Source organism: Dysidea avara, chromosome 5 (genome assembly GCF_963678975.1).
Source record: "Dysidea avara chromosome 5, odDysAvar1.4, whole genome shotgun sequence".
Classification (NCBI taxonomy): domain Eukaryota; kingdom Metazoa; phylum Porifera; class Demospongiae; order Dictyoceratida; family Dysideidae; genus Dysidea; species Dysidea avara.
The window spans coordinates 5,680,871-5,707,864 of NC_089276.1; the positions used below are offsets into that span (position 1 = coordinate 5,680,871).

General features: G+C 37.9%; 2 protein-coding genes across 2 annotated transcripts in view; both read left to right on the top strand.

Annotated features, from left to right (window-relative positions):
• LOC136256564 (receptor-type tyrosine-protein phosphatase S-like) overlaps nucleotides 1-5,507 on the top strand; it is a 36,039-nt gene extending 30,532 nt beyond the window's left edge. Inside the window, exons 5-9 of the mRNA XM_066049543.1 lie at nucleotides 4,211-4,510; nucleotides 4,562-4,858; nucleotides 4,905-5,189; nucleotides 5,241-5,444; nucleotides 5,494-5,507. Coding sequence (XP_065905615.1) covers nucleotides 4,211-4,510; nucleotides 4,562-4,858; nucleotides 4,905-5,189; nucleotides 5,241-5,444; nucleotides 5,494-5,507 — 1,100 coding nt within the window. The remainder of the gene's footprint in view (nucleotides 1-4,210; nucleotides 4,511-4,561; nucleotides 4,859-4,904; nucleotides 5,190-5,240; nucleotides 5,445-5,493) is intronic.
• The window catches only part of LOC136256701 (receptor-type tyrosine-protein phosphatase S-like), a 33,597-nt gene continuing 12,005 nt past the window's right edge, over nucleotides 5,403-26,994 (top strand). Inside the window, exons 1-6 of the mRNA XM_066049686.1 lie at nucleotides 5,403-5,528; nucleotides 17,942-18,253; nucleotides 18,309-18,587; nucleotides 18,645-18,995; nucleotides 25,114-25,220; nucleotides 25,274-25,499. Of these exons, the coding sequence (XP_065905758.1) occupies nucleotides 5,513-5,528; nucleotides 17,942-18,253; nucleotides 18,309-18,587; nucleotides 18,645-18,995; nucleotides 25,114-25,220; nucleotides 25,274-25,499 (1,291 nt within the window). The 5' untranslated portion in view covers nucleotides 5,403-5,512. The remainder of the gene's footprint in view (nucleotides 5,529-17,941; nucleotides 18,254-18,308; nucleotides 18,588-18,644; nucleotides 18,996-25,113; nucleotides 25,221-25,273; nucleotides 25,500-26,994) is intronic.

Genomic DNA, 26,994 nt, shown 5'->3' on the forward strand with positions numbered 1-26,994 from the left:
ATTATTGTCATTATTTTTCTTCCTGTACTGCTTTCTGGAAACCTCTCACGGAGCATTTTATTTTACATTGCTAAAAAGTACAATGAAACCTAAAAATGAACGGTTCTGGTGGTTGCTAGCTTGCAAAGAAGCAATTTTCATGACCTTGACATCCTCTCAAGATTGAGATACTCTAATAGAGCAGTCACATCTTTAGTAATGAATAATGATAATAAGCCTCCCGCCCACACCTAATAACAAAAACATCAGGATGGGAAACTACAGTCTTATTTGGAGTGGCCTAAAAACATTAAATATGAAGGGCTTCACCTTCATTTAAACTTTTCACGCTGCTAGACTGGTTTTATGGGCTTCTCAAAAAGTATCAATCGGCACTCAAAATTGTGAATGATTGCCTGTGACTATACCTTAAGTAGGAATCCTTCTGAAAATTTTGCACGCCACCCAACATTGCACCTTCAAAAATCATCCTAGAGACATTTTACACGACGAAAATCACCTTTACAGAATAATACTAGTCCATATAACAGCATTAAATATAACAAAACAATTGCAATTGGCTGGATATAGAATTTTAAAATATTGCCAAAACTCGAATTTTAGTCTCACTGCCTGCCTCAATGACCACAGTTGCAAGGCTAGAGGCCAAACGGAGCAGCACACAGTCACCATTTTACGCCACAATAACAAACTCACCAGTGGGATGTGCCTTTGGGGGTTCCAACGAGTGTAGGCCCTTTGTGCCCTGTCTTTTCTTTTATCTTATACTTGTCAGCAGCATATTTAGATGCCACAAATTATTTCAGAGCTGGATTTCAGAAGCGCTTCAGTCCTGGCACATCTGCAACTTCATGATTGGGATCCGGTTCGCAATAGGTTTGTGATCATGCCCACCAAATAAAGATCTAGGTGGACTAATAGCAACAGAGACCCAATCTCATAACAATCTAGTTATTTACTTGACAGTAAACAAGATCACCTTACTCCTTATTGGTCTAGCTTGCTGCACACCGCTTGGCTGACTCAAGATATATTCTAATACAACAGTCATGTATGATATAATAGTTACAAGTTAGATTATTCTGGTAGACATAGCTATTTTATAAGAAAAAGAAGCAAGCACAATATAAAATCATTGTATTATTGTTCTAAACTGGAGATGGGTGCCCCTCAGCAACAGCAAGGTCGATAGCTGGAGGCACACAGAGACACTTGGATCTAGAACATGATCCCCTGGCACACATTAGTGAAGAGCGCAGCAAGGAGAACCTCAAACTACAGCAAAGCTTGCCCATAACCACAGAATATGGGGAACTCCTATTTCTCACAGAGCAAATGGGCAAGATGTTTATAAGTGATGGTATCTGCCTTTCCCATACCTACAGATGTGGTAAATACAAGTGGACCAATGCAAGTTACATTGTACGTAACTAAACATACTAGCATAACTAAACATACTAGCTTTTTTTTTAAATTGTTAATTTAACATTGAAGTAGGGATCTAGCTATGTAATAAAAAGTAGTGCATAGCTAGATCCCTACTTCAATGTAGAATTAAAAGTTTTTTAAAATACTAGTATTAATGCTTGTTTCCCAATGCATTAATTAAAGAGGTGGCCGCTAAGTGAGGTTTCACTGTATAAGTTGTCCTGCATGTAAGACAGGTACCAACACTTTTCTTCATTCTTTATAGCATTAAAGGCATTGTATGGTACAGGGAAGATTACTATACTGTTAGATAGGGCTGAGCGATAGTGAAATTTTCACTGTCCGAACGATATCTGTTCACGATAGACGATAGTAAAACGATAGTGATAATTCACGTATTTCCTATTAGTTTCCTTCAAAGAGAGTTGTAAGGAGGGATGTACCCATGCATGTATTTTGCATAAGATATTAAACAGCCTTTTAGGCTGATTCTTGTTATTATTTTAAAGCATTTTGCAGATATTTCCCCATATTTTACTTGTTAATTACTGTCCGATAGTAAATTTTCAAGCGATATAGGCGATACCGATAGTGATACTATCCCAATATTCCGATATGCACATACTATCCCCCAGTCCTACTGTTAGAGTATATCAATAGTGGCAATTTATGCTTGCTAGCAATTGCTTTTATACAGTAGTATACAGATGTAATTGGCTACAGTTTAGGAATCACTCCATACTAGGGAATAATTTCTAGAAAAAAATAATAGGAAGCCTTAACCCTTTATTACCGAATAGCTAATATATTGCCAAAAAATGCTTGTTATGGGTGGCTTTTATAAATGGACCCATAATTCCTTCATCCTAAGGGCTACGAGTTGAAATAACCACCGATTTGTTGAGTAGGCCCAGACGTTTCTATATAATAAAGTTTAACACAAAGCAGTAAGAACGAGTATGGGAAACTATCAACACTTATAAACACACAAAAACACATCAAAAACAATTGTACCTGTTTAAATATCGATAACTTTCGCTCTGAGCATCATGTTGTGTTCTACTAAGAATAAAACTGTTCCTCGCGTGATAAGGATTCTAAAAATATACAGTATGATGCAACCCGGGGTTATAACAAGATGGCATGCTGCCATCTTTCGCTGCTATGGTGAAGAATAACAATGTGCCTATTTTCACTTCAAAGCACGCGAGTTATGTGTTTCCCTGTAAGGTTTTTAGATGTTTGGGTAGAAGGGAGAGAGGGCTTTCATATGGTATATAGCGTTCCATGTTAATTAATGGGTGGGGTCCTCACGTATCGCGCAAAGATCACACAAGCCATAAAATATCATTTCCTGAGGTTTTTCTGTGGTTTTATGAAATAACTTTGGTAAGAAAGGGTTAAAAAGCGTATTCTGATGGTCTCTACCAACCATGTAAGCATATACCCTCCTGTTATTGAAGCAGTTAAAGTGTAAGTTGAAGCAATTGCACACATCACTCATGGGTACAAAAAAAATTCTGCATGATACCAGTAATACACGTGCTATTGTACTAATTACATGGTAGCACCTAGGCAGGAATTGAAAGTTAATAACTGTGGGTTAAGGGTGCAAAACACCAGAGCTGTTTGTCTGTGGTATTGACACTCAGCTATTCTGTGAATGTGAGCATGTAGGGTTAGTTGAAAGTACGCGACCAAGAGTTCATAATACCTTACTTATATTATAAACTCTTGACGCGACTGTATCTATTTGTTGTTTGTAAGTTTTCAACCTAATACCATACCCGTTTCAGTGCCCATACAAAAGTCTCAATAGTAGCAGTGAAATTTATCCCGTATTTCACTGGTAGCAGTGAAAAAGTTGTAATTGCAATCTCATTGGCTAGAATTTATGTTAACAATGTAGCGCCAATCAGTGTTGACGTGTGTTTAGTGACAAATTGTGTACATAGCAACGCTAATGCACAGCATGTGTATATGCAGCGAGTATGGTATTAACTGGGAATAGCATAGGTAGCAGTGAAATTTGGGATAAATACCACGAGTGTTGTATTGGAAATGAGGATAAATTTCATGAGGCGAGTGAAATTTATCCCCATTTCCAATACAACAAGAGTGGTATTTATCCCAAATTTCACTGCTACCCATGCTATTCCCAGTTAAAATAATATATCATGCAAGTAATAGGGTGACTTGTAAGGGTGTTATGTGGGTGAACACTCTACATGGTGACTTGTTTGTAGCTGAAATCACTACATGGTGACTTGGTACAGTCTAAAGGGTGACTTGTTTGTAGCTGAACCCTCTGCAAGATGACTTTCATCATAGCTGAAACCTCTACAGGGTGACTTGTTAGTAGCTGAACTTTCTACAGGATGATTTGTTTGTAGCTAAACTCTCTAAGAGATTCAACCACTATAAGTTCAGCTACAGGTATCTGCCCTATCTGTTTTCCTTCCATTTAGGTATTGTTGTTTTTGTAGCTAACAGCACTACCATACTGTTTGATAATTGTTGAATGACAAACAAATAAATTCGTAAAGTTTTATTGACACAATTGATAGTATTGTATGTGACCAAAGCTACTTTACATCAATTGATAACATTGTATCAGTAGTTAAATTGTATGCTTTATTATTACAAAATGCAGCCTACTTATTTACTGCTGGTGGTTGTCACATACCTAGGCTACCAGGGCTATGGTATTAAAATGGTAATTTGAGAAGTATCTAAACATTTGATTTTTGTAATGAAAAGTGATGAAGCCTTTTACTTGTAGCTGCTGGTCCTCCTGAAGATGTCAAAGCTACAGTGATATCATCTCAGAGCATTGTAGTCACATGGACCCAATCCCCATCACCTGATGCTATTGGCTACCGTATCTCATACACTACTACTGCTTCATATATCAGTGTTAGTAGTAGGAGTGGAGACATGACAGTGAATGATCCTAGTACTACAAGTCATACCTTAACCAGTTTGGAGGAGAACACTCCCTATTCCATAACTGTACAAACAAGTACTAACAATGGATTTAGTGGCAATAGTGATGTAGTGTCAGTAACAACATGGACAGCTGGTAAGTGATACATAATATGATGTGAGATAAGGTCATGTTATAACTCCACAGTTCCTAGTTCACCACCACAGAATGTGATGGTAACAAGTGTTAACCCATCATCACTGAGGGTATCATGGGATCCACCAATAGAAATTGATCGTAATGGACCACTTACTGGTCACATGATCCAATACTACAGGGTTGGATCAAACAATATGATTAGTGAGACTATTCCCAGTGAAACTACACTTACAATATCAGGACTAGTTCCATTTGTTGATTACTCAGTGAGAGTTGCTGCTATGACTGTTAATGGAACTGGAACATTTAGTGATCCTCCTGATGTACAAACTTCAGGACAAGATCGTTAGTATATTATTAATATGCTTAAATCAATGCTTTTTCTTTATAGGTCCCACTGTACCAAGATCACTGATGGTGGACAGTGTTACTGATACTACAATGACTTTATTATGGATGATACCTGATCCAACTAATGGGATAATTACTCAATATCAATTACAATACAAAAGATGTACAGGTGGAAGTTATACTTTACTACAACCATTTAGTACTGAAGTTACACGTACAGTAACTGGACTAATTGTTAACACTGAGTACTGCTTTAGAGTAAGAGCATATACTGTTATATCATTAGGACCTAGTGAATGGACTGATGAAGCTAGGGGAAGAACTTGTAAGTCACATATGATACAAGTTATCATTGTCATCTGATACTATCCTGTAGATGGTCCTCCCATTAATGTTAATGCTGTGACATTGTCACCTCATAGTATTGAGGTCACATGGGATCCACCAGTAGCTAATGTTGATGATATTGATGGTTACATCATATCATATAATGGTGTGGAGGGTTTTGCTGTTGATGACAGTGTATCAATAAGTAGATCATCAACTAGGGCTACTATTGATGAATTAGAAGAGTTTGTCAGTTATGACATTACAGTACAAGCAGTGTATAATACAATTACTGTTTCTAGTACCAGCTCAGTGAGAGTGATGACTTGGTCAGATGGTAAGTATATTTGTAGAATTATCTGATTAAGCTTTCTGTCACTATCAAGGCAAGAGCCTTACCACTTTTTGGATATCTTCATGCAACCATAACTAAGTGTGGTGAACATGCACTACTTTGCATTTGCTATACTTATACCACTTTCACACCTCAGGGAAGAGAAGGTATATAAGTGGTATAATAGCACTGCTATTAGTGCTCAGGAATGCATTAACAAGAAATGGAGGTAGTATAGACAAGTTATATCCCTCATAGGAGGGATATAACTTGTCTATACTACCTCCTATTCTCATTAATGCATTCCAAGCATTCTGTGTGATCTCCTCTACTTTAATATAGCGACACTTCACAGGATCGATAGTGGGTTTTAGTTTTTGTAAAGTGAGCCAAAGCATAAATCATGGACTTGGGAAAGAAGTTATTTTACTGAATGAAGAAGGTCACAGGTTAGTTTATATTGAACGTGTTGCATTCAATAGTCGCCTGGAGATGTCCAGACACTGTGCATAGCGCTTAATTGATTTGGCCATTAGTGTTAATAGTATTCACTACTTTAGTTTAGTCATGCATGACTAGTAAAAGTAAGTACTTTAGTGCACTTTGTTTTGACACCTGGCATGATGTCACACACACACGCACACACACATGCACACACACACACACACACACACACACACACACACACACACACACACACACACACACACGCGCGCGCGTAGTGACTGGACGTGGTGCTTAATTGGCTAGGCCATTATAGCGCTGTAAACATATTCACTACTTTAGTTTATTCATGGCTAGTATAGTAAGTACTTTATAGTGCACTTAAGCTTCATTATAAGCTGTTTAGTTTGTATTTGGGCTTCCTGTGTTTAATTGCGTACCCACAATCGAAGCGATCTGCATGCTTGTGACGATACGCTTACATTCAGCCTCTCAGCAGCACCTTGTCGTTGCTCTTACGACGTTATCCAAAATCGAAATTCACATGGTCCCATATAAATACACTCGCAAAGCGTTCCTGCAGTCTCCATGCACACTTGCAGGTGAGTCACCCAAGTGGAATATATTAGTTGTAACATGGGCACTTGTGTTTTGCCTGAAATATACGCACTTGCACTCGGGCTGCGCCCTCGTGCTTGTGTATATTTCAGGCAAATCACTCGTGCCCATGTTACAACTACCACATCATACAGTATGATAGTTATTGTATAGTAGGGACCACAAAGAAGTAGGTGTGGCCCACGAAACAATATCACCCAAAACACAGCCTCAATTTCCTCTGACCACGATGAGGCATATTGGTTAGGTAAAACTAAGCCCAAACAAGCTTTCAGATCAACCCGAAACACTTTCAACGAGTTGCTATGGAATTTTAAAAATAATTAACAGAATTTTCTAGTGACTGACTGATGCCTTCAGATAAGCGTAACTCGATAACAGCTAAGGCTACAGGCTTGATTTTTTCACTGTTCGATGCCACTTCGGCCCGACAAGTGCCTTTTGGCATACCGCAGTACGTACAATGCATTCTTCATGGACTTACCAGTGTCCTCCTTTGTGTCCCATTCATCTTTGCTGACAGCGAAAAGTGTCAATTTGGCAATAGCACGTGATGGCTTCTCTTTGTAACAGAAAATGTCCGTATTTGTCATAGTGGCTATTTTGATAGCAGAGGTGCTTTTCAAACAGTTCTTGATTCGTACTGCTGTGTAACGGGTTGAACATAGCCAACAACGAAGCGTAGTGAATACTTCACTTTTCAGATGATAATTGATATATCTGGGGCATGTGGCACCATTTCTTTCAGTATGCGTGGATTGCAGAGGTGCTTTTCAAACAGTTCTTGATTCGAAATGCTGCGTAACGAGCTAAACATACCTGACAACGAAGCATAATGGATACTTCACTTTTCAGACGATAATTGGGGCGTGCAGCGCCATTTCAGATGCGGTATGCATGGGTTCACCAGTCATAATAATTATTTACAAAAAAAGTTAGCAAACAAATACATAGAAAAATGTGGAATTTTTAACTAGAGTAGGGACCATAGCACATCGATGAAAAGTACTGAAACAAGCTGGAGTAGTGCACGATATTAAATCATAGTAAAACAATAAGAAGTGTTATATCCCTACTGTGTGTTTCCATTATGGTATCTTGAGCACAGTAGGGATATAACACTTCTTATAGTTTTACTGTGATTTAATATCGTGCACTACTTCAGCTTGTTTAAGTACTTTTTATTGATGTGCTATGGTCCCCACTCTAGTTGAAAATTTTTTCTATTTTTTGTGTGTGTACATGTTAATATTGGTCTTCTAAATTGCTGGTGACTACATGTCATGGATAGTGTAGTAATTGATTACAACCTCCAGGAGTTGGTCCACCCTGTTATGACAATACAGAATCCAATTTTACCATCATGCTATCTTAGATGACATGATAGAGTGTTACATGAATAGACAGTCTACAAGGCAGCCCAAGATTCAAAAAGATGAATGTAGAAACATACAGTATATCTAAGCAAACTAATCTACGTACCTGGCTGTAATGGAGGTATATACTTGAAATGCAAAATACGTAGTAAACAGACTGGATTGTCCACATGGTTACTTCAGAGCCTATGATTCTCCATGTAAACTAGTTGAACATTGCGTCAAGACAATCTACTCTAAAGTGGTAGTGGCTCTATGGTGCTTAATATGCCACATAGTAATAATACAGCATCCAGATATGTGTACCCAGGAAAGACTTGCAGACCAATGCAAAACAAATGCTTGAAAAGCCATAGCCATCTTATTGTAGTATAGTGCGTCTAGTTAGCTATGTATAGTCACTTGCAATTGTGGCTCAAACATTGATATAGATTATTAGTTTGCTTAGGTGTTGGTGCTGAACACATTTTCTAAAGTATTGACACAATTTTGAAAAAAAAACCTACGTTACAGACTCTTTTCCAAAATTATAACCTTCAAGGGAAAAAACAAGAATGTGTGTTTGGTGGCAAGTGTACATAGTTATAGTAGCCATCCAAGAAAGCTGTCTAGATTCTAGACAATTTCATGTATCTTAAAAGTTTTCAGCAATGTGAAAGATTTAGTATTGTTTTTATGACGAGCTAGTTTAAAGATGCAAGGGTAGGTTGTTCAGCAAATGAACTGCATTCACTGAGCAACCTACTCTTGCATCTTTAAACTAGCTTGTCATAAAGATAATACTAAATCTTTCACATTGGTCGAAACTTTAAAAAGTGCTGGGAAAGATGTATGGGCATAATTATGTATGGGCTTAAACCAAAATATAACCATCACGTAGCCCCAGCATAGTACATTTACACTTGAATGTGGAGTTAGATTTCTTATTTTAATTGAATTATATTTGGCATTCAATATGTACAAACTTGTCAAATAAATTAGTAAATTGTACTGTAAGTTAACTTTTTCATGTATGCAATTTGCAATGAGTAGTCTTCTTTATAGGTCTAATGTTAATAGTCATTACCAAACTGCAAGGTGTGCATGAGCTATAGCTTGAGCCAAAATTTGTGTATTATTAACTAGTCCAAATGCCCGTTGATGCATTAACCACAGCACAGTTGTGAGCATGCATCTTAAACATCAAGACACACGGTAGTGTGTCGTGCGGCCCAAGAAGCCGGCGCGTAGCACCCATGAGTATATTGACAGGAAGAAAGAAAACGCAATTTTCACACCTCCGTAGCTCTGTGCTGCCTTGATGAAACAAGACGATTTTGGCTGTGGACACTCACTCCAACTTCAGCACTCCACATTCCAAATTTGAGCGAAATTGCTTCAAGCGTTCCCGAGATATGCGACTTCAAAAATTGGCTTAGTTTCTTGGGGGTTTTTTTCTTCTTATTTTTCTTCCTCTTTTTGCACACTTACAAAAACTGCTATAAAACGCGAACTCCATATCCGATCGCCTTGAAATTTGGCACACAGAAGGGGGGTATAAAGGTGCATCTCTGTACCAATTTTGGCTGGAATACGATAAACAGGCAAAGAGTTATGAGCGATTATTCACAAAAAATAACACCAATATGTTGTCACGCCTACAGGGTAAACCGCGTATGGGAAGAAGCTGAAAATCGGTGGGTGAATAGGTTAACTATTGAACCTCAAACCTTTTGTGGTTTGAAAGAAATCGAGCTAAAAACCAGGAAGATACAACGAAAAAACCAACAATGTGTAACAATTATGCAATCGAGATTAGCTAATAAAAAACGACTACTTGCCACGCCTACCAGATAAACCGCTTGGGGTAATGCTTTGAAAATCGCTGTACAGATGGAGTTATCATCTTAGAAAGGCTCTTCAATGGTGTAGAAGAATCAGACTTAAAGCCACGGAGTTATAACACGAAATCCAACTTGGTGTAGCAAGGGCGAGATCGAGATACTCTAATAGAGCAGTCATCCTAATAGAGCAGTAATCCTAATAGAGCAGTCATCCTAATAGAGCAGTCACTCTGAAGAGAATTCAAGAGATCAGCTACAAACAAGTCACCCTGTAGAGAGATCAGCCACAAACAATTCACCCTGTAGAGAGATCAGCTAGAAGAAGTTACTTTGTAGGGAATTCATGCAACTATAGAAAGAGATATTCAGCTAGAAGAAATCACCTTGTAGAGTTCAGCTACAAAGAAACCACAATGTAGAGGGTTCGGCTACAAACAAATCGCCCTGTAGAGAGATCAGCTAGAAGAAGTTACCTTGTAGAGAGTTCAGCTACAAAGAAACCATCATGTAGAGAGTTCAGCTGCAAACAAATCACCTGTAGAGAGTTCAGCTACAAACAAATCTCCCTGTAGAGAGATCAGCTAGGAGAAGTTTCCTTGTAGAGAGTTCAGTTACAAAGAAACCACCATGTAGAGAATTCGTTTACAAACTAGTGACCCTGTAGAGACATCAGCTAGAAGAAGTTACCTTGTAAAGAGTTCAGCTACAAAGAAACCATTCTGTAAAGAGCTCAGCTGCAAAAATAATCACCTGTACAGAATTCAGCTACAAACAAATCACCCTATAGAAAGATCAGCTAGAAGAAGTTACCTTGTAGAGAGTTCAGTTACAAAGAAACCACCATGTAGAGAATTTGTTTACAAACTAGTGACCCTGTAGAGACATCAGCTAGAAGAAGTTACCTTGTAAAGAGTTCAGCTACAAAGAAACCATTCTGTAAAGAACTCAGCTGCAAACAAATCACCTGTACAGAATTCAGCTACAAACAAATCACCCTGTAGAGAGATCAGCTAGAAGAAGTTACCTTGTAGAAAGTTCAGCTACAAAGAAACCATCATGTGGAGAGTTCAGCTGCAAACAAATCACCCTGTAGAAAGATCAGCTAGAAGAAGTCACCTTGTAGAGAGTTCAGCTACAAAGAAACCAGAGTTCAGCTACAAAGAAACCAGAGTTCAGCTGCAAACAAATCACCCTGTAGAGAGATCAGATAGAAGAAGTTACCTTGTAGAGAGTTCAGCTACAAACAAATCACCTGTAGAGAGTTCAGCTACAAAGAAACCACCATGTAGGGAGTTCAGCTAGAAGAAGTTGCCTTGTAGAGAGTTCAGCTACAAAGAAGCCATCATGAAGAGAGTTCAGCTACAAACAAATCACCTTGTAGAGAGTTCAGCTACTAGAGTTCAGCTAGAAGAAATTATCTTGTAGAGAGTTCAGCTACAAAGAAACCATCATCTAGATAGTTCAGCTGCAAACAAATCACCTGTAGAGAGTTCAGCTACAAACAAATCTCCCTGTTGAGAGATCAGTTAGAAGAAGTTACCTTGTAGAGAGTTCAGCTACAAACAAATCTCCCTGTAGAGAGATCAGTTAGAAGAAGTTACCTTGTAGAGAGTTCAGCTACAAAGAAACCATTCTGTAAAGAGCTCAGCAGCAAAAAAATCACCTGTACAGAATTCAGCTACAAATAAATCACCCTGTAGAGAGATCAGCTAGAAGAAGTTACCTTGAAGTTATAAAGAAACCACCATGGACAGTTCTGTAATAAATATATGTATTATATATATAATTTGTACATTTACTGATAAAATCAGAAATATTTAAGGTACATCTGCTTCATCTTTTCTTCTTCCTGTGGTAAAGAAAAAAAAGATAGGTTAAAAAAGTCCCAAAGCAGGCCATAGGCCGGCTTTGGGGTATACAAATACAAAAAGAAGTGAAATCTAATCCAAAACAGCCAAGCTGTAAAAAAAGAGTGCGGCCCTCAAAAAGGCTATGGTGAAAAAAGATGTGAAATCCAAGGTGGCGGCCAAGAAATGGCTGTGATGGTAGGTTAATGGTAAAAATTTTAATAACGACAATTCAGGTGAATTTTGGTGCCGCTTGGTCAATTGACACAAAATTCACCTGAATTGTCGTTATTAAAATTTTTGCCATTAACCTACCATCACAGCCATTTCTTGGCCGCCACCTTGGATTTCACATCTTTTTTCACCATAGCCTTTTTGAGGGCCGCACTTTTTTTACAGCTTGGCTGTTATGGATTAGATTGGTATTAACTGCCACTAACTGGTCTAAGAGACCACTCAAATTGCACACATGCAAAAGTTAACTTGCAGTACTATTTGCTAATTCATTTGACAAGTCTGTACATATTGAATGACACATAAAATAGGAAAACTAGTACTAGTAAGTGCATTTCGCTCTATATTCAAGGGTGTGATATACTGTAAATGTACTATATTGGGGCTACTTGATGGCCATTTTGTTTTCAGCCCACGCATAATTAGGTTTGGTGGGCACTCCTTCTAATATTCATAAGTACACCATAAAGAACTTGTATACCAAAAATGGTGCTTTTATCCACTCCGTAACAATAATAATACTTTGTTAAGCTATCCTAATATATTGCCATATGCTAGAACAAAAAAAAAACTGAACAAAAATTATTAATTTAAGTAGAGATTCAAGTGATAAAAAGTAGTGAAACAAGAGATGAGTGACTGCATAGCTTGGTGGGAAAATTCCTACTTTGGCATTGAACAAAGTGGTTCTCAATGTAGGGATTTTCGCACCAGGCTATGCTGTAATACCACCATTCATTTCTTGTTTTTATCGCTTGAATCACTACTTTATTTATGCACCTGTAACTTTTAAATATACTACAGGTTTTTACAATTGAATTCGGCAACTTTGCAATTGAATTCGTCCCGTTTGCAATTGAGTTCGTCGCTTTTGCAATTGAATTCGTCCCGTTTGCAATTGAATTCGTCAGTTTTGCAATTGAATTCGTCCGTTTGCAATTGAATTCATCGCTTTTGCAATTGAATTCGTCGCTTTTGCATTTATATTCATCGGTAACAAGAATGGCAGCTGGAGCAAACACGAAAACATGGTGTAGCAGCTGCTACAAGAACTTGTTCAAGTTCAACAGTAGTAAACAACTCTATATAAGGCAATAATTCTTCCTCTACAGCCTCTCCAGCAACATTCCAAACTCTACTACGCCATTCGCGATGGGTGTGGTCACTCGCGAGCAAGCTAATTAACTTGTCAGACAGCTATCAGCTTTGCATACTACCAGCTTCAATTACCTTCTAGTGTCTCAAGTGTAACTCTCCAAGGCATAAATAGTTCATCTCTTAATGAACGGGTTGGTTTCTTGGAGCCGTTTTGTTTAAGACGAATTGTAATGCAAATGCGACGAATTCTATTGCAAAACCGACTAATTCAACTGCAAAACCGATGAATTCAATTGCAAAACCGACGAATTCAATTGCAAACGGGACGAATTCAATTGCAATACCGACGAATTCAATTACAAACGGGACGAATTCAATTGCAAAAACCTGTAATATTATTACTTTTTTGCATCAATAATGCGCAACTTTCCATTGGCTAGTATAATATGCAACAGATTGTTACCATTGTAACGCATTGTTGCATATAATATATACTACGCACCCAGGATTGCATACCGCTGGTTTTTTCCAACTGAACATATGTACCTTTGTAGTGTTGTTCCAGTTCTCATTACTGGAACTAAAATAATTCCAGTTCCTGCCCTTTTTATTCCAGTTCTAGAACTAGAACTGGAACTGGAACAATAATCTTGCTTTCCTTAATACTGGAACTAGAACTATAATTTTGCTTTCCTCAAAACTGTAACTAGAACTAAGAAATTTTATCAAGATTTGGAACTAATACTGTAACTGGATTTGGTCATAACCATACAGTTTGTGCCAATCAGATTTTATATGTTTTTTACAAGACCAACATTTTTTCTGCTGACAAAAAAAAAACACAAAATGTAGTATATAACTTCATAAAAGCTGTATGCATGTGCTAAAACACTGCTTGAAAAAACTGATTAGCTGCAATATTAGAAGAGAATGTCAAATGCAATGCTGGCTCAGTCACTTTGTTATGTTTTGGTTCATGCAGTGTTTGATAATTAGTTACAGGCCTTATAGTATACCACCCTATATATAGTGTTAGTGTTATATAGTTGTTTGTCTAATAATGCTGATAACTACAGTATGAGCTACATACATGAAACAATTAAATCTGGCAAGACTAGCATGTAAGTGAGTGTCCATAGTTCGTTATGGGCTTTTGGTAATACTTAAGTTAAAATAAGTGTTGTTCTAGAAATTGAAGAATAATTCTAAATGCCATGGTTCCAGAACTGGAACTAGAACTGTAATTCTAAAGGTTATGGTTCCGGAACTAGAACTGGAACTGTAATTGTAAAGATTATGGGGGTGGTATATTTAGTGGAATGGCGGAAACAGCAGAATCATCGTTTACAGATTATGGACAGCCTTAGAACACTCATGACCGGTTAGCTGCTCACTGTTACGTATATATAAATACAGCTACATAGAACTCAGCACGATTGAAGCACATGGTCTTTGTAGCACCGATTTTCTATCTTCTTGCAGCTTAACATCATCTGTGCCAATCAATTCTTAGAGTGTAGTCATATCTCATACCTCATTGATCATCAACACTCCGTATTTTGAAGCACATGTTACTGGAGGCGCCTTCAAGGGAGGCACTTATAATTGAAAATCTACAAACACCACCCCGAGAAAATAGAGTATGGCCATCCAAGACTAAGCCTGACCATTTAACACCAATGATTCAAAACGTGGTAATCAGTTACATAAGTTAAAGAACATTCTAGAATGCTCTTATCACGTGTTTGGTACCTATAGCTATAAGACGCTTCATGTAAGTAACATGCGCTTAAAAATACAGTGTGTTAATTGGAAGTTGATGATCAATATATCATTAAATCAATTGATGAGGTTTGAGATAAGACTACAATCTAGTAATTGATTACCATAGATGATAGTAAGCTGCATGAAGACAGAAAATCAGTGCCATGCGCTTCAATCTTGGTGAGTTCTATGTAGCTGTATTTATATATTTAACAGTGAGTAGCTAACTGGTAGTGGGTGTTCTAAGGCTGTCCATAATCTATAAACGACAATTCTGCTGTTTCCGCCAATTCCGCTGTTTCCGCCATTCCGCTAAATATACCACCCCAAGATTATGGTTCCAAAACTGGAACTAGAACTATAATAACTAACTGATACTGGAACAACACTATACCTTTGACTAGATTGGAACTGTCTTTTTTTTTCTTGTATATGTACGGCTTTGCTACTCAGATCAATGGCTAAGTGAGCAAAGAAAGTTTCAGAATGGTATAATACACACTTATGAATAGCTCATGAACAAATAGTAAGAAAGGCTATATGGTTTTTATCTAAAAATTTCTTGTAGACTTGTGGATAAGCAGATAGACAATATGGCGCCTTCAGTATTTTAGGAAGCACACTACTAATTCCTGTGGCTTCACATACAAATGATGGTTTCCTCCCTTTTACATCAGATGTGTTTGTGCTACCTTAAAGTCAGTTAGTTAGAAGCACTGACTATAAGACTCAGTCGGGTGTAGTCTTTTAGGCCAAAAAGTAGGAGAAATTTTAGCAGGTATGTTATTACACGATAGATATTATACTCTGTACCTTTGAAAATGCAGACAATTCCAGTTTACAAAGGTAGGGAAGCCATCATGCTAGCTACAGTGAATTTGAATCCACACCTTTGGCAGTCAGTGAAAAAGAAATGGAACACAAAGGATGACAAAGGTAAGTCCATGATGCGTGCATTGTACATACTGTAGTATGCCAAAAGGCATGTCTTGGGACAAAGCAATGTCAAACAGTGAAAAAATCAAGTCCATAGCCTTAGCCATTATTGAGTTGCGCTTGTCTGAAAGCATTAATCAGTTAGTCAGTCAGTCAGTCAGTCAGGGTAATTTATATTTTACCTGGTGGGTGGGCAAGACCGGTTTGAAGGCTTCTGAGCCAATGATTGACTTGCCATAGACAAAACCAGTTAATAACCAGTTTCTTGATACCAGTTCACAACACTGCTGTGCTGTATGATATTCATGGTATGGAGAATATACGGTGGCTGCAGAGGCACTTCTCCTACTGTTCACGCTATGAAACGGGTTAAACACATAGCAAAGCAAAGCGTAATGGCCACTTCACTTTCAAGTCAGTAATTGCACACAAATTGTCTGTATTTTTGTGGTGACTGAATTGATTGCAGAGGCGCTTCTATTGTTCTTCATTTGCATTTGTAATGCTGTGTAACAGGCTGGATATGGCTGGATATAGCTGAAGGCGAAGTGTAATGGCCACTTTACTTTCGAGTCAGTAGTTGGTAGCTGGGACACGCGTTCAGATGAAAACACTAACTCTGGCACTCTCATTTCTTTTGATCTGGTATGCGAGGGTTCATCAGTCATAATGTTACAAAAAAAGTAAACAAACAAGTATATGGAAAATTAGGAATTTTAAGTTCGATTAGAGATCATAGAAAAAAGGTAGGAAAATAGGGGACACCTGCAGATATACTTGTGGACATGTACGTAATTCAGTCATGGGTATAGACTGAATTAGGGATTAAATGTTCACTAGTATATCTGCAGGTGTAGGTGACCTCCCTTGTTTCCCTACTTTTTTCTATATATCGATCTTAAAATTTCTATTCTTTCCTTATACCTGTAATATATCTGTGGTTTATACATGTGTGGCTGTGACTGCTTTATTAGAATATCTCTCAATCCCATGTCTAGTTTTCTACAGCAAAACAGCAGCTTATTGTGGTGTATTCTGATCTTTTGGTGCATGGGCATGGTCAGTTCATACAATTGTTTTACAAGTGCAGCTACATGTATCTACTCCACTTATAGTTGCTTCAAATGGTTTTGTGGTTTCTAAATATGCTTTTCTAAAGAACCTTGCATGAAGAAGACATCAGCATGTAATTGAAGATAAAAAGAAAGAGAAAGTGCAGATGGCAGAGACACACATAAGGCACATGCCACCGGTAAGTTTTTTTTTTGTGGGGTAAATGGTGGCCATGCGCTGTTTCGTTTTGCCTCTAGCCTTGTGACTGTGGTCTGGCAGGCAGGACAGACAGACCAAAATTTAATTTTGACAATCTTTTTAAAAGTCAGTATCCAATCGTCTGTGAGTGTTTTCTTATTTGAAGTTAGATGCACAAAGATTATTCCGTAAAAGTGATTTTTGCCACATATGATGTTTCTATGATGGTTATTAACTGCAGCATTTTAGGCTGCACCTGTTATTTTAGAAGAGGGGAACCCTACTAAGCAGTACTATTGTACTTATGACCACACACATACTGTATCAAAGAAAGAATGGTGCTAGACATGCCATAAAATTTATATCCTTTGTATTCAGCTATTTTCAGCCCATTACACAGCATTACAAACAAAGAACAGTTTGTGAAGCATCTCTACAATTAATCCAGTCAATATTGAAAATATGGACAATCAATGTGATAGCTAGTCAGTCAGCACAGCCACAGGGAAGCCATGACACACAAAACACCTTGTGAAAAGAAATGAGACACATAGGAGGGCAAAGCTAAGTCCATGATACATGCATTATACACACTGTGGTATGCCAAAAGGCACCTATCGGGTTGATGTGGCACCTAGCAGTGAAAACCTTGCACTCATAGCCTTAGCCATTGTAGAGTTATGCTTGTCTAAGGAAATTAGTTAAGTTAGTTAGTTAGTTAGTTAGTTAGTTAGTTAGTTAGTTAGTTGGTTAGTTAGTTAGTTAGTCAGTTAGTTAGTCAGTTAGTTAGTCAGTTAGTTAGTCAGTTAGTTAGTCATATAGTAGAAAATTTCGTAGCAACTTAATGAAAACATATTAAATCTTACTAAAGGCACTTTTGGGCTTGTCAAAGTGCCATGAAGGTATTGCAAGGCTACCTACGCATGTCTTGTGTAGTTATTAACTCTATAAATCTTTCCTCATTTGTACAGACAGTATCAGACATTTACTACTACAGGTTGAATTTAATTATTTATTACTTTTAGAGCCTACTGGTCCACCACGTAATATTGCATTGATGGATACTGATCCAGCAATGTTGTCTGTAACATATATACCACCAGAGGGAAGGCTACGTAATGGTGACATCACTGGATATAGGATCAGATACACCAGAGTGGACAGTGGTGAATCAGAAATGATAACTGTTGGTGGTGGTAATACTAATGGAGTTCGTACATCAGTCATACCAGGATTAGAACCTTTTGCCAACTACTCAGTAGAAATAGCTGCTGTAAATGTTAATGGAACTGGACCGTACAGCGATGTTGTAGTGTATGGAATATCTGGACAAGATAGTGAGTGAATTGTTTTATTGTACGTACTTGATTTCACTGATCGTGTACTACTCAGGACCTACTACTACTCCACTTTCACTAATGGCAAATCCCCAGTCAAGATTTGTAACATTGTCATGGATGGCACCTACTACTCCTAATGGGATCATCATACAATATGAAGTACAGTATAGTGTTAACAGTACAACATCACTTGTTAACTTCACTCATACACTGATGGATACTGTTGGAGGATTATTACCTGCTACAATATATACTCTACAAATAAGAGCATATACTAGAGTGGGAGCTGGACCATTTAGTGATAGTATTACTGTAACGACTTTACCAGAACGTAAGTTGGAATGTACATTTTCTTTACTGTCATTGCATTATTCAACAATCTCCTTAGCCCCTGGTCAAGTTTCTGGTGTCACTGTACCAGTAGAATCCATAATAACTTCTATGTTCACATTAAATTGGATGCAGCCTATGGTAGTTAATGGCGAAATTACTCACTACACAGTGTTCTACCTGCCAGTGAGTGGTCCCTATGGTCCTATTATGACCAGTAATAGGAGGAAGAGACAACTAGCACAAGATGGAGAGTTTGTTATGGACTTTACTGGAACTTCTGGTACACTAACTAATCTTAATGGATCAGTGACATACAGGATTCAAGTGTCAGCTATTGCACTGTACAATGGAATAGAACTAATGGGAGACCGATCAAATGAAACAAAAGTTGTTACACTTGAAGGAAGTGAGTTATTTTAATATTGGCTGAAGTGATACTTTGTCAACTTAAAAATGTATTTAGCACTTCACTAATTCAGTGGCGTGGCCTAGGTGGGCACGTGCCCACCCAAATTTCTCTAGAAGAGTGGCGCCCGCTCGCGTCTTGTTATTACGAACAAGACACAAACAGTGCATACCTTGGTAGCGTGATAATTTCAATGTAAATCAGCAGTTGATATTGGTATAAGTTAATTACGTGATCTAAGTAGTTTTGGTGTTTTCTATTTAATGTACAGCATCACGTGATCCAAATTTTGGGCAGGGAAGAGAGGAACGCGAAGGAGGAATCCACTTGTATTTTTCACATCTAGACTATTGAATTGTGAGCAACAACTGCAACACAGATGCTCTTTTTGTGGCTGAGTGAAGTGACCTAAAGTGATAGACAAAAAATGGTGTGAAGTGGGTTTAAGGTGAAAATTATTGCAATTGGTGGTTGAAATAAGCCATACGATTATCTCAAGAGTCAAGCTGGAGTATAAAGAGTTGTGTACAAGTATACAGATGAGTTTAAAAGGAGACCAAGACAAGAAGGTGTGACTTAGTTTTGATTTCTAGCTTCTCTGTCATATGCAGTAGCATTAGACTAGTGAAATAAGCTGCAGGAACAACACCGTAGCGTATTATTAGATAGCTAGATACATATACACTTGTGAAGTAGTTTTGTATGTAGAGTCCACTAAGGATGGACTCGAATTTGTGCTAGTTAATTGCATGGGGTGATGAAATGTGTGAGTGTGCCCACCCATCTGTGGAGGCCTGGCTACGCCACTGCACTAATTTAAATGGCCACTATATCCAATTTGTTTGTACATAGATATTTAAACTGCTACAAACTGCTACAAAGAACGTACTATATCATACAGTACGCTAATATGCTATCACCAAGGAACAATGTTGCTGACTAATTACAGTACTGACAGTTAGTTAATTCATTGGTAGCATATTTCACCTATCTAGCAGTTGTACTGCTTCACATTTGACGCGTAGCTGAAGTGACATTTGTTGCTGAATGGTTTAGTGATATGTACATAATAGCCTTAGTTTATTGGTGAATCAGCATGTGATGTATGCATGCCAATTCAACTCAGTTGTTACCCTTTTATTCAGACTAGTGTAAAAATGATTTAAAAAATTAAAACGTGGGAATAGAGATCGCTGAATAAAGTAAAGAAACAAGAGTCAAACAAGCCAGCATGTTTAAACACACAGAGATCTCTATTTGGACTCAATGGATATGGTAGAAACTAAGGAAAAACAGTAGTTTCTCCATAAATTAAGTACTGAAAATGCTTCTGTATAAATATTTATCACACAGTACGATAGTACTGTATAGTAGGGACCACAAAGGAGTGGGTGTGGCCCACAAAATAACATGACCCAAAAACCAGCTTCACTTTTCCCTGATGACGATAAGGCAGGTAAACTAAGCCCAAGTAAGTCTTCAGATGCTTTCAACAAGTTGCTACAGAATTTTTTTTTTTTTTAAACATAATCACCGTAGATTCCCTAAAAATTCGGCAAAAATAAACTAACTAATTCCGCTTATGTCTGGCCGAACAATTAGGAAAAAATGTACCAACCTGGTGCTATTGTCGATTTTTAGGGATCTATCCCTAATACAGTCTGCACACATTATTTGCGATCCGTTTAGCTACTGCTTACTTTCTGGATTTCTTCTACAGGGACCAACAGGAACGCCTCGATACGAAACTGACAATACCACAACGCTCACTTGGCCGCAGTGCTATATACTATGATTATCCACAATGTCATTACTACATCGCTTTTAAATACAATAATCCAGACTTAACATTAAGGATTTCAACAGGTAATAAAAAATAGAAACCATAGCTAATCAATAATGTTATTAAACTATCTCATGATAAATCTCGCTACCAGATGCTGCATAAAGTGTTCCATGGCTTAACAAAGTGTTATCTGAGGGTGTATCATGTTACAAGGAAATGTAGTACCGTATGGAGGGAAACTTTGGCGCCATTAAAATTTGGCGAATGACCATGAATTCGCCTAATTTTCCCCATCCAAATATTTTGGTGACGAAGAAAATAGCAAACCAAGCCTCAAACTAATCAATTTTCTACTCGACCAAGAGATAGTGGGCAAGTCATTTTGCTAGAGCCAAGCCTGCCTCGACTACCCCAGCTAGTTACTGTACACGTGGTATCCTCAAACTTCATTCCCTGTTCATTCGAGGTCGCCTAGTCCAAGGTGCACCTCGAAACGGGTGTGACAAGTAGCGAGTCCTACCATATTAAGTACGATATTCACTATTCCAGAGGGTGTAGATCTACTGTCTATATAGCATCACCTTTTAGTTTGTAGCTGACTCCAGGCGCCGAACCACTGAGAGGCGTGGCACTCCGGTTCTCGCTTCAGGCACAGCGAACAGTGATCTAATTAATTTAATAGGGCGTGTGCTTTGCTAACAATTCACCAAATTTTGTTTCGCCAACAGTGATATTTTGCTTGATTTGCCAAATTTTCCCCCCTCCAAAGTTTCCCTCCGTACGGTATTTTATTTTGTGAACAGAAACGAAGATCGTTTGGCGGTAGCTGTGATGTCACACAATGATACCGTTGGGCATGTTCCTTGAACAATTTCACACTTGGTGCTTCATCCAGCATTGAGGTAGCATATTGTGTGAGATCACTGGGAATCTTCAGTACTCAAGAGACCTTCGTCAACTAGTACTCCAAGTGCCGAACAATTAGTGTGCTAATAATTAGAAACTTTCCTGCGTTTGCCGAAATTTAGAGCACATTGTATTCAAAGCAAGGGGAGTGCCAAATATTTAGAGATGCTGAAATTTTAGGGAATCTACGGTAAACAGAATTTTCTACTGACTGACTGAGCAACTGACTGAGTAACTGATTGATACCTTCAGACAAGCGTAACTTGATAACGGCTAAGGCTACAGGCCTGATTCTTTCACTGTTCAACGTCGCTTCGACCCGAGAGGTGCCTTTCTTCATGGACTTACCAGTGTCCTCCTTTGTGTCCCATTCATCTTTGCTGACAGCGAAAAGTGTCGATTTCGCGGTAGCACGTGATGGCTTCCCTTCATTACAGAAATCGTCCGTATTTTTCATAGTGGCTACTTTGATTGCAGAGGTGCTTTACGAACAGTTATTGATTCGTACTGCTGTGTAACGGGTTGAACATAGCTGACAACGAAGCATAATGGATACTTCACTTTTCGGACGATAATTGATATCACTGGACATGCCCATTTCTTTCTTTTAATGTGGTATGTGTGGATTGCAGGGGTGCTTTTTGAGCAGTTCTTGATTCGTAATGGGTCTAACATACGAAGCATAATGGATAATTGATATAGCTGGGGCGCTCAGCACCATTTCTTTTGTGGTATGCATGGGTTCACCAGTCATGATTATAATTTTACAAAAAAAAGTTAACAAACAAGTACACAAAAAAATTTGGAATTTTCAACTAGAGTAGGGACCATAGCACATCAATAAAAGTACTGAAACAAACTGGAGTAGTGTACGATGTTAAATCACAGTAAAACAGTAAGAAGTGGTACCTACTGTACATTTCCATTATGGTATCTTGAACACAGTAGGGATATAACACTTCTTATTGTTTTACAGTGATTTAATATCGTGCACTACTCCAGCTTGTTTCAGTACTTTTTATCAATGTGCTATGGTCCCTACTCTAGTTGAAAATTCCAAATTTTTTGTGTACTTGTTTGAGACCAAATAGAGATCTCTGTGTGTTTATCATGCTGGCTTGTTTGACTCTTGTTTCTTTACTTTTTTCAGCTCCCATGTTTTAATTTTTTTAAATTATTTTTACACTAGTTTGTTTACTTTTATAATAGTATTAGCTAACTATTAATGTACACGATGACTGACTTGATACTGAGTAATATCAAACACCACCAGTACCTCTAATTATCATGTTAGGTATCAGTGTTATCAATGTTTCCTTACTACTACTGAATGTATACTTTGTACTATACAGCTTTGATATATCCAACTATAGGCAACATATGTGACCCGGTCTGGCAAAATCAGTCATCACTTATGTAGGAATTTATGGAGATTTTTCTGAAACTTACAAAATTGTTATATATACACAGAAATGGAGATACACAATATGAAGCAAACACATGTATTTTCCGGCTATAAGACTGCTTTTGTCAGACTCGGTCACATATAGCATGCTGTGGGTAGCAGTGGTATGGTTTCAGTTAGGTGATCACAATAAGTCAAGTACCCAGTGGTACACAACAACACTGCTGCTCTTAATATACTGTGGTTAATAAAATCTAGGTAATAATAAGGTTTCCAAATTAACATGTTAATGTGAATAGATTGGATACTTATTAACACATATTAACACATTGGTTACCCTTGCAGAGACTAAGTCAGAAGAGTGAACCTAAAAGAAGCAAATTTGCTTGAAAGTGCATGTTAACATTGTAATGTGCATTTTAAAATAGGTCATGGACATGAAGAAAGACATAGGAAGGAAAGTTGTGTAGTTTTTATTCCCAAAAAGTACTCACATTTTGCTATAGCCCTGTGGAAAAAATAAGATGAACAAAATGGCTCAAAATGGCAGATTTCAGTTCTTTTTAAAAGTACTTTTATCGAGCCCTTTTGACTTCGTTTTTGCTAGTGAACCAAAATTTCTTTCAAATTAACTTCTAAGGCTTCTTTTGAGATTAGAAAAGATTTTTAAGGTGGTGTTTAGTTGAGTGTTCTATTAGGATTTTGGAAAAACATAGGCAATCTCTATTATGAACCACTACTGTGGTTCATGACAAATAAGTGCAAAACTGAAGCTGTGGACATTCATTCCAGAGCGATATGTCAGCGTTGGCCAAATTCATAGTCTGGTATTGTGACTTCCTGTAGTGACACCTGTAGCATATGGTTTCTTTTGACTATTAGTGGCCAGGCCAAATTACGACCATTTGTAAACCAGGTCTGATTTGTGCCACAAGTGGAAGTCTTTGATTCGCCCATGTGCCATATGCAGTCTTATATTACAACATGAAAGTGGCATTGCGATTGACGACAGTTGCCACATTTTATCGCTTTTTAACAGGTAGTACACATCTGTTGTTAGGAAATTTTTAGCCTTCTCTTGATGTGGGGTCCGAATAGAATGTCACTAAATGGAGTTTCTTGTCTACGTTATTTGCAGGAGATTTAGTACCACTCAGCACTAAACCTCTCCCATGATACCTGCAGAAATGGGTACTACAGCTAATGTTAATGCTTACCTCCTAGGTAACGTTCAGCACTAAAAATGTTCCCTACTGTAGTGTAGGAAGCTTATTAGCTAAATCTCTTCTACATTAGTGTCTGGAAGTTTTACTAAGAGCCATTACTCTGGAAGGAGGTGCGTACTGCATGTCGTACTGCATGTCGTACTGCATGTCCCACTAGGGAGTAAACCAGATGAGACTGGAACTGCTCCCTAGCTTGCTTATCCAGTTTAGATGAGAATTCCAAACTTTTTGTTTAGGAAGGGTAAATACTAACACACGGCCTTATTTGTGGATAGAGGAAAGTAAACTGTTATACACGTACAATAGAATTGGGGGTGTTTAGTCTTCTTTTGAAAAATATGCTAGCTACACTATTGTAGGAAGTATTTAATGCACCTGGTAATTACTGTTTTACGAGTGGTCTAAATCTCTCCCACCTCTAAATAATGTAAACAAGAAACTTTATTTAGTGATACTTTATCCACGACCTGTCTGCCGGCTGCTGACTTAGTGGCATGATGAAGAAAGAATGCTGATAGATGGACAAATAGACAGACCAGCTTTTCAGATGCTTGACTGTTGTATTAGGGTGAGTGCTCTATTAAGATATTTCAATCTTGCTTGACCAGTTTCTGGAAACCTCAGAAATCCTCCTCCCTGCAGCAGTTTACATGAGTGAAATTGTTGGGGATGCTAGAGCATCCCTATTTCCTCAGCAAGGGAGAGAATGTACTGTGAGTATTACACAATTCCAAGAGATTTCCTAAATGTAGTAGATGATTTACATATATTGAGTTACATTTGTGTTTTATATAGCTCCCACTGAGCCACGTGATATTGTTGCTACTAACATAACACAATCAAGTATATTCCTCACATGGAAGAGACCTGATCCTCCTAATGGACTGATCATCAACTTCACAGTAAGTAGTGACAATGTCATGTTTTGTAGTAGTTGTACATGTATCTTGTGTAGGTGTCATATATTGCTATGGTAACATACTTCAATCAAGATACTGGTCAAACGAATATGTTTAATGCCAGTAATTTTACTGGTAATGAACTCAATGATGATAATGTTTCAGCTACTATAAATATTACTGATCTGAGACTTGGTACAAAGTACCAGTTCACTGTTGTGGCTTATACCAATGTGGGACCAGGATCTGAAGCAATGATCACAGTGTCTACATCACCTGCTGGTAAACAATTACTTGTACGGTACTGCTCAAATGTAACGTCGCACTGCTCAATTGCGAGTGATTAAAAAACTTGTTAATTAAAGAGCGTGACACCCGTTTCCTTCACGAGTATTCATCACATACGATTACGTTTGAGCGGTACCGTATTGTTGTTACATATAATATGAGGCTCTGTCTTATTAACCCTTACTGAAAGTGCATTGTCCAGTGAACTGGATTTTACATATGCCTTTCAAAACGAACTGTCATAGTACAAGAGCTGTTAAAGCTATCTAAAAACTATAAACACCCTTTTACCAAGAATAAATAATAAAAGAGAGTGTAGATCACGAACCATCCTGCACCTCGAAAGTTTTCTAAGTTCTCTTCTCCATTGTGTGAGCTCCTGTTGTAGCGTTAGTCGAGTACTCAAGGCTGTAGCTTCTTACACTTAGCAGATCGCCCATAGCATCTAAATATACTTCTTCCTGTAAGCGCATGATCACGATTTCCTACTAGCAACCATACAAGCACTCTCTCACTAAGATGTAACAAAGTGATAGCGCTGATACCAGAGATTATTCATTGTTATGAATATAGTTTCTATAAACCATTTCCTTTCCACGCGAAGCCTAAAGTTGGGTAAACACACTGTGTAAACAACATGGCTTCATGCTGCTGATAACCCATAGTTTGCAATAGACATTGCAGCTACACAGTATCTGACTTTGTTGTTGTGAATGATGTGTGTGTGCATACAGAGTAGCTATTGTACAGTCTACAGACTAACTATAATTATGATGTAGTATGTGAAATAATGACTAACTGTATATGATCAAGAGTGTATGATAATAAAAATAATGTTTTTTTATTATTATGTACTCTTGATATGATGTAGTATGTGAAATAATCATACAGTATGATAGTAACTGTATAGTAGGGGCCACAAAGGAGTAGGCGTGGCCCATGAAATAATATCACCCAAAAACCAGCCTCGAGTTTCCCGTACGATGATGAGGCAGTATTGGTGAGGTAAAACTAAGCCCAAACAAGCTTTCAGATCGACCCGAAATGCTTTCAACAAGTTGCTACAGAATTTAAAATTTTTTTTATTCAACGGAATTTTCTACTGACTGACTGAGTAAGTAAGTAACTGACTGACTGACTGACTGACTGACTGACTGACTGACTGACTGACTGATGCCTTCAGACAAACTTAACTTGATAACGGCTAAGGCTACAGGCTTGATTTTTTCACTGTTCAACGTCATTTTGGCCCGACAGGTGCCTTTTGTCATACCAAAGTACGTACAATGCATTCTTCATGGACTTACCAGTGTTCTCCTTTGTGTCCCATTTATCTTTGCTGACAGGAAAAGGTGTTGATTTGGCGTGAGCACGTGATGGCTTCCCTTCGAAACGGAAATCGTCCGTATTTTTCATCATGGCTATTTCGATTGCAGAGGTGCTTTTCAACCAGTTCTTGATTCATATTGCTGTGTAATGGGTTGAACAT